Source organism: Macaca nemestrina, chromosome 9 (genome assembly GCF_043159975.1).
Source record: "Macaca nemestrina isolate mMacNem1 chromosome 9, mMacNem.hap1, whole genome shotgun sequence".
Taxonomy (NCBI): Eukaryota; Metazoa; Chordata; class Mammalia; order Primates; family Cercopithecidae; genus Macaca; species Macaca nemestrina.
In genome coordinates, this window is record NC_092133.1 from 9,284,058 (window position 1) to 9,296,689 (window position 12,632).

General features: G+C 50.3%; 1 protein-coding gene across 1 annotated transcript; it reads left to right on the top strand.

Annotated features, from left to right (window-relative positions):
* Nucleotides 1-1,647: 1,647 nt before the first annotated feature.
* Nucleotides 1,648-6,420, top strand: LOC105470128 (NK1 homeobox 2). The gene is made up of 2 exons (XM_011721906.3): nt 1,648-1,892; nt 3,487-6,420. The coding sequence occupies exons 1-2, from the start codon at nt 1,679-1,681 to the stop codon at nt 4,200-4,202; spliced, it is 930 nt and encodes a 309-aa protein (XP_011720208.1). The 5' UTR covers nt 1,648-1,678; the 3' UTR covers nt 4,203-6,420.
* The last annotated feature ends 6,212 nt before the right edge of the window (nt 6,421-12,632 follow it).

A 12,632-nucleotide genomic window follows, 5' to 3' on the forward strand; every position in this document is an offset into this window, starting at 1 on the left:
AATTTGCCTGAAACAAATGCTTAGCGCTCACAGACTGCTGTGTGCCCTCCAAGAGACAAAAGAAGAAATTTAGGATGAGTGTGATCAGTGGAATGTGGTCAGTGGAAGCTTCTCCAACCACTGGTGATCACCTTCCCAGGGGACTTGGTGGGGCAGATGAGGGCCATTTCTTTTTTTTTTTTTTTTTTTTTTTGAGACGGAGTCTTGCTGTGTCGCCCAGGCTGGAGTGCAGTGGCCAGATCTCAGCTCACTGCAAGCTCTGCCTCCCGGGTTTTTACGCCATTCTCCTGCCTCAGCCTCCCGAGTAGCCGGGACTACATGCGCCCGCCACCTCGCCCGGCTAGTTTTTTGTATTTTTTAGTAGAGACGGGGTTTCACCGTGTTAGCCAGGATGGTCTCGAACTCCTGACCTCGTGATCCGCCCGTCTCGGCCTCCCAAAGTGCTGGGATTACAGGCTTGAGCCACCGCGCCCGGCCTGATGAGGGCCATTTCAACTGTTTCTCTTCTCTGACCTTAAATTCAAACCAGACAGGCATTTCTGAATCTTCTGCTTCTGGGGCTGGGAGGGAATGGGGGTCTGAGATGCAACCTAATTCTCAGATCCAATTTCTGTTGCAAATGATCGAACCTGTGACTTTGGAGAAGGCCTGAAGTTTGTCCATCGAGGGCTGTGCTCCGGGTCATAGCAAACCAGGGCAGACACCTTCAGCCATCTCACTTGGCTCTGTGCCTGAAGCCACTAAGGTTTCCAAAGCGGCAGGCATCCCGGTGGGGGCTCATCACTTCTCCAAACCTCTTGCTGGCCGCTGGCTTGGCTTTGGGTGGAAGCAAAAGACTGAGAGTCCGGGATTTTCTCCCTCCGTTTCTGAGATAGCAGGACGTACTAAAAAAGCACTGACCGGTCCAGTAGAAGACCCAGGTCCAAACCCAGACTCTGTCACCAACTCACAGTGACTCTGGGCAAATCTCTTCTTACCTTTGAAACTCGATTTCCTCATCTTTAAAACGGGGACAGTGGTCTGTGCCACGTGACGCCCATCTCACAGGGATGCTCAAAGAATCAAAAGAGATCGTGCAAACCTCAAGGTTTTGTGAACGCTAAACTGTGAGAACGTGAGGGATTTTACCTCCGAGGTAACCGGGTCTGAAGCTATTACAGTAATTCACTGGCGGGGAAGGAGATGCGCTGAGCATTCCCTGGAAATAAGCAGTCCTGGCCTCAATTGCGTCCCCAAGTCTAAGGCGGGTGCGCCGGAGAAAGGGCACAAACTCAAGTCACAGAGGTGTGTGTGTCGGGGGAAGGGATCCCCGGGATGGAAGCCTCCCTGACACCCTCCGAGAGTCCCAGAGGGTTGGGCGGAGGCGCGCGGAGCCGACTGCACTGTCCCCGCGGGCACGCGCACCGGGCGCGCGGAGGCTTCCTGGAGCCCAGGCAAGGGGCCTCCTTACAGCGCCGGATAGTCCCGAGGCTGGCCGGCGTTGCGCCGGTGCCAATCGGAGCGCAGCCCCCTACGGCGCTCTCCCCGCCCCGCCTCCCCGCCCCCCTTCCCAGCTTCACTTGGCCGCGCGGACCCGGCTCCCGGCTGGAGAGCTGCGGCCAAGCCATAGCCGGAGGCAAGCCCTAGCGGCGCCATCCCGGACCCCGCGCCGCCGACCGCCGGCCCGCGGGCGACGGGCATGCTGGCATGGCAGGACGGCGGGGCCAAGGCGGCTCCCTCCCACCACAAGATCTCTTTCTCCGTCCTGGACATCCTGGACCCGCAGAAATTCACCAGCGCAGCGCTCCCGGCGGGGCGCCCGGCTCCCCGGGAAGCCAGGAAAAGTTTGGCCGAGATGGAAGCGGGGAAAGATGCCAGCTCCAGGGACGCTGTACGACAGCTGGAGACCCCTGGTAAGATGCAAGGTGGCCCCGGCCCCAGGCGGCCTCAGCCCCAACACTTCGGAGTGTATGGGGGAACACCCGGGCCCGGTGAGTGGCCCTTAACGGCGTCTTCCTCAAAGAGAGAAGGCGCACGGGACCGGGTGCGAAGTGTAGCCCCCGCCTCGGAACTGGATAGAGGCAGAGAGGAGGCTCCCCGCATTACGGGGCAGGGATTTGCCGCATCCCTGCTCACCCTCCAAGCTCCCGCGCACCACAGCTCTGATGCTCGCGGTGGAAACTTAACTTACCTGGCGCCTACCTTGCCAGGCTTACTCATTTATCAGGCATTTAACGCGCTTGCCACGTGCTAGGACCTGGGCTAGGGGCTGGGATAAAGGTGATGAAAACTTCGGAACCTGAGAGTTGGACAGCATCATTAACATCACCTCCATTTTATGGATGGAGGAGCTGAGGCTAAGGCTTGCGCCGGGGGTCTTGGTAAGTAGAGAGGTCAGGTGCCACCTGGAGACGCCTGCGGAGCTAGGCTGCCCCACGCTCTCAAGCTCCCCAGACCCAACTGTTGACTGGGGCTGGGGGCGGGGCTCGGATGAGGTGCTGGGAAGCTTTTGGTACTTTCTTCTCGAAACCCTTTCTGAATTACTCCCAACGCTGGCGGACACCTGATGAAGGGGTCAGGAAAGTTTGTGGCTGGAAGGAAGGACGGAAGACAGCAGGAGTCCTGCTGGGTGGGGCGTGGGATCAGACAGGGAAAGGCGGCTCCCTGAAGGGTCAGAGGCTCTGGTCCCCGGGGAGGCTGGATGCCACGCAGCCCCTTGCTCCCCTCCCCAAGTTTGGCGGTGATTGCCTGGGGCCCGGGGCGCCTCTGGTGGCCGCACGTGGGCCCGGGCCAGCGGCCTGGTAATTGTTCGGATCTTCTCTCCGAGGGGCCGCGCTCCCTTCCCCCACCCTGGTGATCGATATTCTATTACTGGCGCCTGCATATCTCCTGCCCGCAGCTTGCAGGTACGGACTTCAAACCCCCTTTCCCTGTCTGATCCTAATATTGTTCGATTAAAACTTACCTTTAATAGATGACATCTATCGATCCGGCCCCGCACAAATCTGAAACTCTATTAACACGGCGGGAGAGAGAAGATGGGAAAGGGAATTTCACTTTAAAGCGGGGGTGGGGGTGGGGTGGGGCAGAGAGCTTAATAACTTCTTTTTTAATTGCTAGGAGTCCTAGACCAAAATAGGCTTCCAGGGTCTGGGGAAGGCACAGCCCTAAAGGCGTTTGACATCTAGATGTCTTAATACAATGATCCTACCTCCCAATATGGTCACCCAATAAGGTCACTATTTTTTCTTAATGCGGAGTGTCATTCATTCATTTAGCATACATTTCTTGGACGCCTACTTGATGGCAGATTTGTAAAGGGCAAGAGGACACCATTCCCTTAAACCCGCTGGCAAGGATGTGCAGTCCCGCCTGAGGGAAGCTTGATGTGGGGACAGGAGCAGCACCCGGAGTTGGGTTGCGGGGAGAACTGCTTGCTCTAGGGAGGACGAGGAGGAGGTTTGGGGACCCGGAGAGGCTTCTGTTCACCGACCCCTTCTCCCCTAGATGCTGCGGGCCCAGGCGCCGGCCAGGCGTCCCCCCTGGAGGGTTCCGAAGCGGAAGAGGAGGAGGATGCGGAGGATCCGGGGAGGCCGCGGCGGCGGGAGCGGGCTGCGCGCTTGCTGCCGGGCCCAGCGCGCTCACCTGACGCCCCGGCCGGGGCATTGGCGTCTGGGGAGCCCTGCGAGGACGGCGGGGGCGGCCCTGTGGGGTCCCCTCCGGGCTCCCCGGGCTCCCCGCGGCCCAGGCGCCGGCGCGTGGTGCCCAACTGCGCCAAGCCGCGGCGCGCGCGCACCGCCTTCACCTACGAGCAGCTGGTGGCCTTGGAGAACAAGTTCCGGGCCACACGCTACCTGTCCGTGTGCGAGCGCCTGAACCTCGCGCTGTCGCTCAGCCTCACCGAGACACAGGTCAAAATCTGGTTCCAGAATCGCAGGACCAAGTGGAAGAAGCAGAACCCGGGTGCCGACGGCGCGGCGCAGGTTGGGGGTGGCGCGCCCCAGCCAGGGGCGGCGGGGGGCGGCGGCGGCGGCTCGGGGGGCAGTCCTGGCCCTCCCGGCACCGGCGCTCTGTCCTTCCAGACTTTCCCCTCCTACTCCGCGGCCAACGTCCTCTTCCCGGCCGCCGCCTCCTTCCCGCTGACGGCTGCCGTCCCCGGGAGCCCTTTCGCGCCGTTCCTCGGGCCTTCCTACCTGACCCCCTTCTACGCCCCGCACCTATGAATCGGGAGCCCCCCGGCCCCTCCTTCGCGGGATTCACGAGGGATTGGCATCGTCGTGTGCCCTCGGCTCCTCCACCCGGGGTGCAGGTGCGGGGGTGTCAGAGCGCCCCTTCCCTTCCAGAGGCCTGAGACTCCGCCCCTCTGCCCGCCTTGGGCACCTGTGATCCTCGCGAGCCACCAGGGGTCAGGGATCTGCCATCCTTCAGAGTGTCCGGGGACGGAGGCTGACCCCAAACCTTGCGGTTTCTGGACCTTGCTGTTCACTGTGGGTCAGGTTTAATTCAGTTCAGGGGCTATTTTTTGAGGCTCTGGGTGTTCGGCGCGGAGCTAACCAAGATGCCAGGAGGGAAACACGCGGAGCAGAGACGCCCTGGTTGCCAGCTGCTGGCGGCTAGGATGGAACCTTTAAAGGTGCTGGCTCATCAAAGGCTGAGAAACAGTCTCTGTTCACAACTGACAGCTTCCCCTCCTCATGCTCGATGGTTCAGCCCAAACCCAGAGATTTCTTCCAGATCCTGAACGAGGCTGGGGAAAGCTTGGTCCTGGAGCACACACGGCCCCTCTGAAACGACTATTTTTAAAATGCATAAAACTCCACATTTCTAGATCTTTACTTAAGATTCGGCCTGGAGCGCAATACTTGTTCCAAATAACCTCCCCAGGTTATTCCTGAGAGGGGGGTACCTTGGTGTTCTGAGTAGGCCGGAAGTTTGTGGTAGGAAAGGTGACTTTGATGTGTAGCTAGACTCACCTGCTAAAGTAGACACAAGTCTGTTGCACTGCAAGTTTTGAGAACAGCTTGGACCAAACCACACAGTGGCCCCAAAGGCATAAAAATGATAATGAAGGCAGCAATGGCTCAACTAATATCAGGAAGTCTATGCATGAGGCTGCCTACTTTGATTTGCAGTAACTGATTCTTTAAAACTTCAGTCCTGGCTTATCTGCCTGTCCCAGGGATTCCTGGGCTCCCAGTAGTGAGCCAGGTTGGGGAAGAGCTAGCTCCACCAGCACACAATACATATGGACAGCTGAACTATTTTTTAAAAGCACAAACTCAACATTTTTAGATCTTCATCTAGGATTCTGACTTGAAAACAATTCTTATTACAAACAGACTCTCCACGGTGGTGAACAAGCGGAGATTGTAAGGGCCCATGAAAGCAATACTTGGGTGTGAAGAGCTGTCATGTTCCTACTGGATTCACCTCCAGGAACCTGATACATGGACATGCATTTTAACTGCTGCTTTTATTACCTCTCTTAAAAAATTCGTTCTGCGAAATTCCCTTGCCACTTTTGCTTGGGATACGTTTCCTTTAGTTTTCTACCTAATATAATCTTGTAGCCCACATCTCAGAAACCCAGAGGTCCCCAGTTGTGTCATGTATGTTTCATTCTCACTTTTGATTACTTGAGGCCAGCTGAGATGTATGTGGATACCATATTCCTTGATATTTTTTGGTAGCCTATGCTACTAACAATCAAATTTAGTGCTCAATGGCTTCAAAGTAAAGCACACTGTTTGGCATTATGGATTGCAGTTCCATTACTATGATCTTGAAATAGCTTGTTCTATCATCAGGAATGATAGAAAATATTCCCCATTTCTCCCAAATTAAATGAAGACTTTATGGTTCATGTGACTCTCATAAGGTTTGATACTATATATTATTTAATTACTTAATATCCACTAATTAGACTCTTTTCCTTCTAAAGAAGAATGTCCCCCAGACAACACATTGTAACTTTCTAAAAGACAGTTGGTGCCAGATGAGATTAAAAATGCAGATACTATACGAGATAATATTTACCTTACCCTTTGGTAAACACTCCTTTAATAACTATTCGTTGGTTTCTCAAAAGCAATATCCCATATTAAGCAGACAATTCAAGTGTGACAATTCCTCTGTAACAAATACGCTGAATTTCTGTAATAAGTGGGAAACATTTCATTCCAGTCTTCTCAGGTACCAGAATCACGGACGTCAGTAGAAGAGAGGGAATAAGGGAGGGAGGTGGGAGGCTGATGTGTTCGTGGCCTAGCATGGTGCTGTGATTCCTGACCCTCTGGTTTCCACAGATTGTTGCAGAGTTATGCTTGAAGCGTGTGACTTTGGACTTCCGCTGCTTTAAAAGGCCCAGTGGCTTTCCAACCAAATCCTTAGACTCAATCTATTGGTGTGTTTGTCTAATAAATTCTTTTTGTAATACATTCATTTTTATTTCTTGTTTCATTATTCCTTGTTTTTCTATTAGCAAAGCTTTAAAATAAGTATATATGTATCTCCCCTTCTCCCCGCAATCCCTAAATAGGGAATATTTCTACACTAACACTCCTTTGCTCAGCCATTTCAGACCCATGCTAGATATACCCAGAGTGGCTATATTTGCATGCAGTATATACAGACACACATTTCAGGCCATTTTCTTAGCAGAAGCAAAGCATCTTCACAGAATTTGAATTAGTGGCTGCTAATTACATCAACACCAACCTATTAGATTTCTAGGACATTAACTTCTTAGCCTTAACCTTACAAGTTCTTAATACCCCAAAACAGCCTGATTGGTAACTTTTCTGACTTCAGCCATCTGCTGGTCATAGATTTCTGATGTTAAATATTACCATTTTAGATCCCTGTTTGAAACCACATAGTCAAGGAACTGTATTTATAGGAGTGACTAGAGAGCATTTCTTACACTGAGAGAACCATAATCCAATTTATGGGCAGAAATTAATTTAGTGTGTTTATCTTTATAGTAATAACTTTTTTTTCTTTGGGGCAGGGTCTTGCTTTGTCACTCAGGCTGGAGTACAGTGGCACAATCAAGGCTCACTGCAGCCTCAACATCCCAGGCTCAAATGAGCCTCCCACCTCAGCCTCCTGAGTAGCTAGGACCATAGGCACATGCTACTATGCTTGGCTAATTTTTTATTTTTTAATTTTTGTAGAGACAAGGTCTGGTTGCCTAGGCTGAGCTTAACCACCTAGGCTCAAGCAATTCTACCACTTCAGCCTCCAAAGTAGCTGGCACTACAGGGTCCTGCCACCACATCTGGCTGATTTTTTATGTATTTTTTGTAGATATGAGATCTTACTATGTTGCCCAGGCTGGTCTCAAACCCCTGAGCTCAAGCAGTCCAGTAGCCTCAGCCTCCCAAAGTACTGAGATTACAGGCATAAGCCAAGGATTCTCACTCTTTTTTTTTTTTTTAAGACAATTAGAGTCTCACTCTGTCGCCCAGGCTGGAATGCAGTGGCACAATCTCGGCTCAGTGCATGCTCCGCCTCCCGGGTTCATGCCACTTTCCTGCCTCAGCCTGTAGCTGGGACTACAGGCACCTGCCACCAGGCCTGGCTAATTTTTTTGTTTTTTGTTTTTTGTTTTTTTTTGGTAGAGATGAGGTTTCACTGTGTTAGTCAGGATGGTCTCGATCTCCTGACCTTGTGATCCGCCCGCCTCGACCTCCCAAAGTGCTGGGATTACAGGTGTGAGTTACCGCGCCCGGCAGGATTCTCACTCTTAAAGCATTCTCCTTTCTTTGGACAGATCTGTGGTTTTCCTAATTGAAGGACACAGTCTCATTCTGTCACCCAGGCTGGAGTGCAGTGGCATGATCTCAGTTGACTGCAACCTCCACTTCCTGGGTTCAAGCAATTCTTCTGCCTCGACCTCCTGAATAGCTGGGACTACAGGTGTGTGCCACCATTCCTGGCTAATTTTTGTATTTTTAGTAGAGTCAGGGGTTCACTGTGTTGGCCAGGCTGGTCTTCGATTCCTGAAAGTGATCCACCAGGCCTTACAAAGTGTTGGGATTACAGGTGTGAGCCAGTGTGCTGGGCCTGATTACACTTTTAAAAGGAAATCTAAGTGTGGTGCAGACAATTACCATCCTTTACCTGTAGACCTGGAGAGAGGAAAAGGTGCGTTTTAAATTAATCTGTCTCCTCCCTTTTCTGCTTGGAACCTTTTATGAAAATTAGTTGCTTTTATATTTTCTCACTATACATTTTCTGGATACATGTAATGTGTGTTTTGCAGATGCAGTTAATTTATTTACTGAGTGGCTAGTTGCTGTGTCAGGTGCTATGAGGGCTACAAAGATGAACCATTGAGTCTTCGTCATGTGGATCTCACCAATAAGGAATGCAAGAAAAATCAGGAAAGTACTGTTATAGGTATGTCATTTTTTTATTCTTTTAACTTTTATTTTGGCATAATTGTAGACTTAAGAAAAGTTGTAACAATAGTACTAAAAATTTCCTTTTATTGGCCAGGTGCGGTGGCTCACACCTGTAATCCTAGCACTCTGGGAGGCCGAGGTGGGTGGATCACGAGGTCAGGAGTTCAAGATCAGCCTGGCCAATATGGTGAAACCCCATCTCTACTAAAAAATACAAAAATTAGCCGGGCATGGTGGCGCGCACCTGTAGTCCCAGCTACTCGGGAGGCTGAGGCAGGAGAATCGCTGGAACCCAGGAGGTGGAGGTTTCAGTGAGCAGAGATTGCACCACTGCACTCCAGCCTGGGCAATAAGAATGAAACTCCATCTCGAAAAAAATAATAATAATAATGAGCCTGGTGCAGTGGTGCACACCTGTAGTCCCAGCTACTCGGGAGGCTGAGGTGGAAGAATCGCTTGAGCTCAGGATGTCAAGGCGGCAGTGAGCTGTGATTGTGCCACTGCACTCCAGCCTGGGTGACAGAGTGAGACCTTGTCTCTAAAAGAAAAAGAAATAATTCATAAGTAACTGGATATTTACAGAGTTTTACACTCTGTCCCCACAAGGTACTTAATACAAAGGGAAAGAAGACCAAGACGACCAAGGGAGGCTGAGGAACTGTTCTGGTCTAAAGAAGCCTAAACAGGACAGCAAGGCAACACATTGGAGGTTTTCCTTCTGTTGTAAAGGAGAACAAATGAAATCTGGATTAGGCCTCTAGATTAAGTAATGGTGCCATACCAGCATTGAGTTCTTGGTTTTTATAATTACTCTGTGGTTATAAAAGAGAAAGTCATTGTGCTTTAGGAAAAACACACTAAATATTTATGGGTAAAGAGACATCACGTCTGCAACTTCCTCTCAAACAGCTTGGAAAACAATGTACAATATGTGGGCGTGGGAGGGGAGAAGGGAGTGAACATACCAAGACCAAAGCAGTAAAATGTTAGCACTTGGAAAATCTGGGTGAAGAGGCCTCAGCCTCCCAAAGTGCTGGGATTACAGCCATGAGCCACCATGCCTGGCTAACTTTTGTTTTTTGAGATGAGGTCTTACTATGTTGCCCAGTCTGTTCTCAAACTCCCAGGCTCAAACAATCCCCCTGCCTCGGCTTCCCAGTGTGCTGAGATTATAGGCATGAGCAACCATGTCTGCCCCAGAAATACTCCTAAGAACCAATTTAACTAGATTTTAGAATTATGAGTAGGGTAACACAAAATTGTTTTCAATAAATGCTGTTTGGAATACTCTTTTTGGTTAAGATACTACAATTCTATATACCTGCTAGCCATTTGGGTGATCTGTTTTGATGAAGTGCCTCTTCCGCTATCTAATTCCCACATTTATTGGTAAAGTAAATGAAGTCTTTAATACCTTTGGAAGCATAATTCCATCCTGTGGTCAGTTGAAACACCTGACTTTTAGGGGAATTGGGAAGACACAGATTCAGGGAAAGAAAAATGGAGAAAGGCCAGATGCAGTGGCTTTTGCCTGTCATCCTATCACTTTGGGATGAGGCGAGCCGATCTCTTGAACTCGGGAGTTTGAGACCAGCCTGGCAACATGGCAAAACCCCATCTCTACTAAAAATATAAAAATTAGCCAGATGTGGTGGTGCACGCGTGCCTGTAGTCCCAGCTACTTGGGGAGGTGAGGTAGGAGAATTGCTTGAGCCCAGGAGGTCGAGGCTGTAGGGAACCATGATTCTACCACTGCACTATAGCGTGGGCAACAGAGGGAGACCCTGTCTCAAAAACAAAAAAGAAAAAACAAAAAACAAACAACAACAACAACAACAAAACAAGAAACAGAACTTTGCCAGCACCCTTCTAATTATTACCCTCCCCAAGAGAAACCATGATTCTGATTTCAAACAGCAGGGAGAAGTTGTGTCTCCTTTTTTCCTGTAATTATAAAAACAATCATATGGTGTGATCTCTCGTGTCTGGGTTATTTTGCTCAACACTATGAGTTTCATCCATATTGTTTTGCGTAGTTGTAGATTTTTCATACCTATTACTGTTGGTATTTTACGGTACTGTGAACGCCACAACTTATTTGTTTGTTGATAGGTAACTGAGTTTTTTCCATTTTGGGGCTACTATGACTAAACATTCTTAAGCATGTCTTTTGGTAAATAAACCTTTGGTAAAATATCTAGGCCAGGCGTGGTGGCTCACGCCTAATCCCAGCACTCTGGGAGGCCGAGGTGGGCGGATCACCTGAGGTCAAGAGTTCAAGACCAGCCTGGCCAACATGGTGAAACCCAGTCTCTACTAAAAATACAAAAATTAGCCAGGCGTGGTGGCAGGCACCTATAATCCCAGCTACTCGGGAAGCTGAGGCAGAAGAATCGCTTGAACCCCAGAGGCAGACGTTGCAGTGAGCCAAGATCATTCCATTGCACTCCAGCCTGGGGACAAGAGTGAGACTTCGTCTCAAAAAAAAAAAAATTGAAAAGTGGGACTACTGGTTATGCAGATGTCTAGCTGTAGTACGTATTGCCAAACAGTTTTTTTTTTTTGAGATGAAGTCTTGCTCTGTCACCCAGGCTGGAGTGCAGTGGTGCAATCTCAGATCACTGCAACCTCTGCCTCCTGGGTTCAAGCAATTCTCCTGCCTCAGCCTCCTGAGTAGCTGGGAATACAGGCGTGTGATCCCACGCCCAGCTCATTTTTCTGTTTTGTTTTGTTTTGTTTGAGACAGAGTCTCGCTCTGGCTCTGTCGCCCAGGCTGGATGGAGTGCAGTGGCGCAGACTCGGCTCACTGCAAGCTCCGCCTCCCGGGTTCACGCCATTCTCCTGCCTCAACCTCTCAAGTAGCTGGGACTACAGGTGCCCGCCACCATACCCGGCTAATTTTTTGTATTTTTAGTAGAGATGGGGTTTCACCATGTTAGCCAGGATGGTCTCGATCTCCTGACCTCATGATCCACCCGCCCTGGCCTCCCAAAGTGCTGGGATTACAGGCGTGAGCCACCGCACCTGGCCTAATTTTTCTTTCTTTTTTTTTTTGTATTATTAATACAGACGGGGTTTCACCATGTTGGCCAGAATGGTCTCGATCTCCAGACCTTGTGATCCGTCCGCCTTGGCCTCCCAAAGTGCTGGGATTACAGGCATGAGCCACCACACCTAACCCACACTGTGGTTTTAATTTTCATTTCCTGATGAGTCATGATGTTGACTCTGTCTGCCTGTTGGCCATTTGGATATGTATTTTGGTGAAGTGCCTGGTCAAGTCTTTTGTCCATTGTCTAAACCCCACATTTGTTGGTTAACTAAACTGATCCTTAGAGAAGAAGTTACTTTCCCCAGGTCACCTGCATTACTCCCAAAGACACTGAGACCTAGTGAGATTCAGTGACTTGTCTGAGGTCACACACAGTAAGAAAAAGAGAAGAGATGGCCAGGTGCAGTGACTCAAGCCTGTAATCCTAGCATTTTAGGAGGCTGAGATGGGTGGATCGCTTGAGCCCAGGAGTTTGAGACCAGCCTAGGTAACATGACAACACCCTGTGTCTGTGAAGAACTACAAAAAATTAGCTGGCCGTGGTGGCCTGTGCCTGTACTTGGGAGGCTGGGGTGGGAAGATCACCTGAGCCTGGAGAGATGGAGGCTGTAGTTAGCCATGATTGCACCACTGCACTCCAGCCTGGGTGACAGAGTGAGACCCTATCTCAAAAGAAAAATAAATAAATAAATAGAAGACCCTGAAATCGGGCCTGATGACTCCAGGGTAATTTTTTTTTTTTTGGAGACAGGGTCTCATGTCGCCAGGCTGGAGTGCAGTGGCGTGATCTTGGCTCACTGCAATCTCCGCCTCCTGGGTTCAAGCAATTCCCCTGCCTCAGCCTCCGATGAGCTGGGACTACAGGCACACGCCACCATGCCTGGGTAATTTTTTGTATTTTAGTAGAGACGGGGTTTCACCACGTTGGCAAGGATGGTCTCAATTTCCTGACCTCAGGTGATCTGCCCACCTTGGCCTCCCAAAGTGCTGGGATTACAGGTGTGAGCCACCGCGCCCGGCTCTTTTCCTTTTTTAAAAATTAAAACCATGGTTCATGCTTGTAATCCCAGCACTTTGGGAGACCAAGGCAGGCGGATAACCCACGGTCGGGAGTTCGAGACCAGCCTGACCAACATGGAGAAACCCTGTCTCTACTAAAAATATTAAATTAGCCAGGTGTGGTGGCGTATGCC

Coding starts and splice junctions, on each gene's coding strand:
- LOC105470128 (XM_011721906.3), top strand. CDS start 1,679: ATGCTGGCATGGCAGGACGGCGGGGCCAAGGCGGCTCCCTCCCACCAC. Junction 1,893..3,486: donor ACGACAGCTGGAGACCCCTG/GTAAGATGCAAG, acceptor CTTCTCCCCTAG/ATGCTGCGGGCCCAGGCGCC.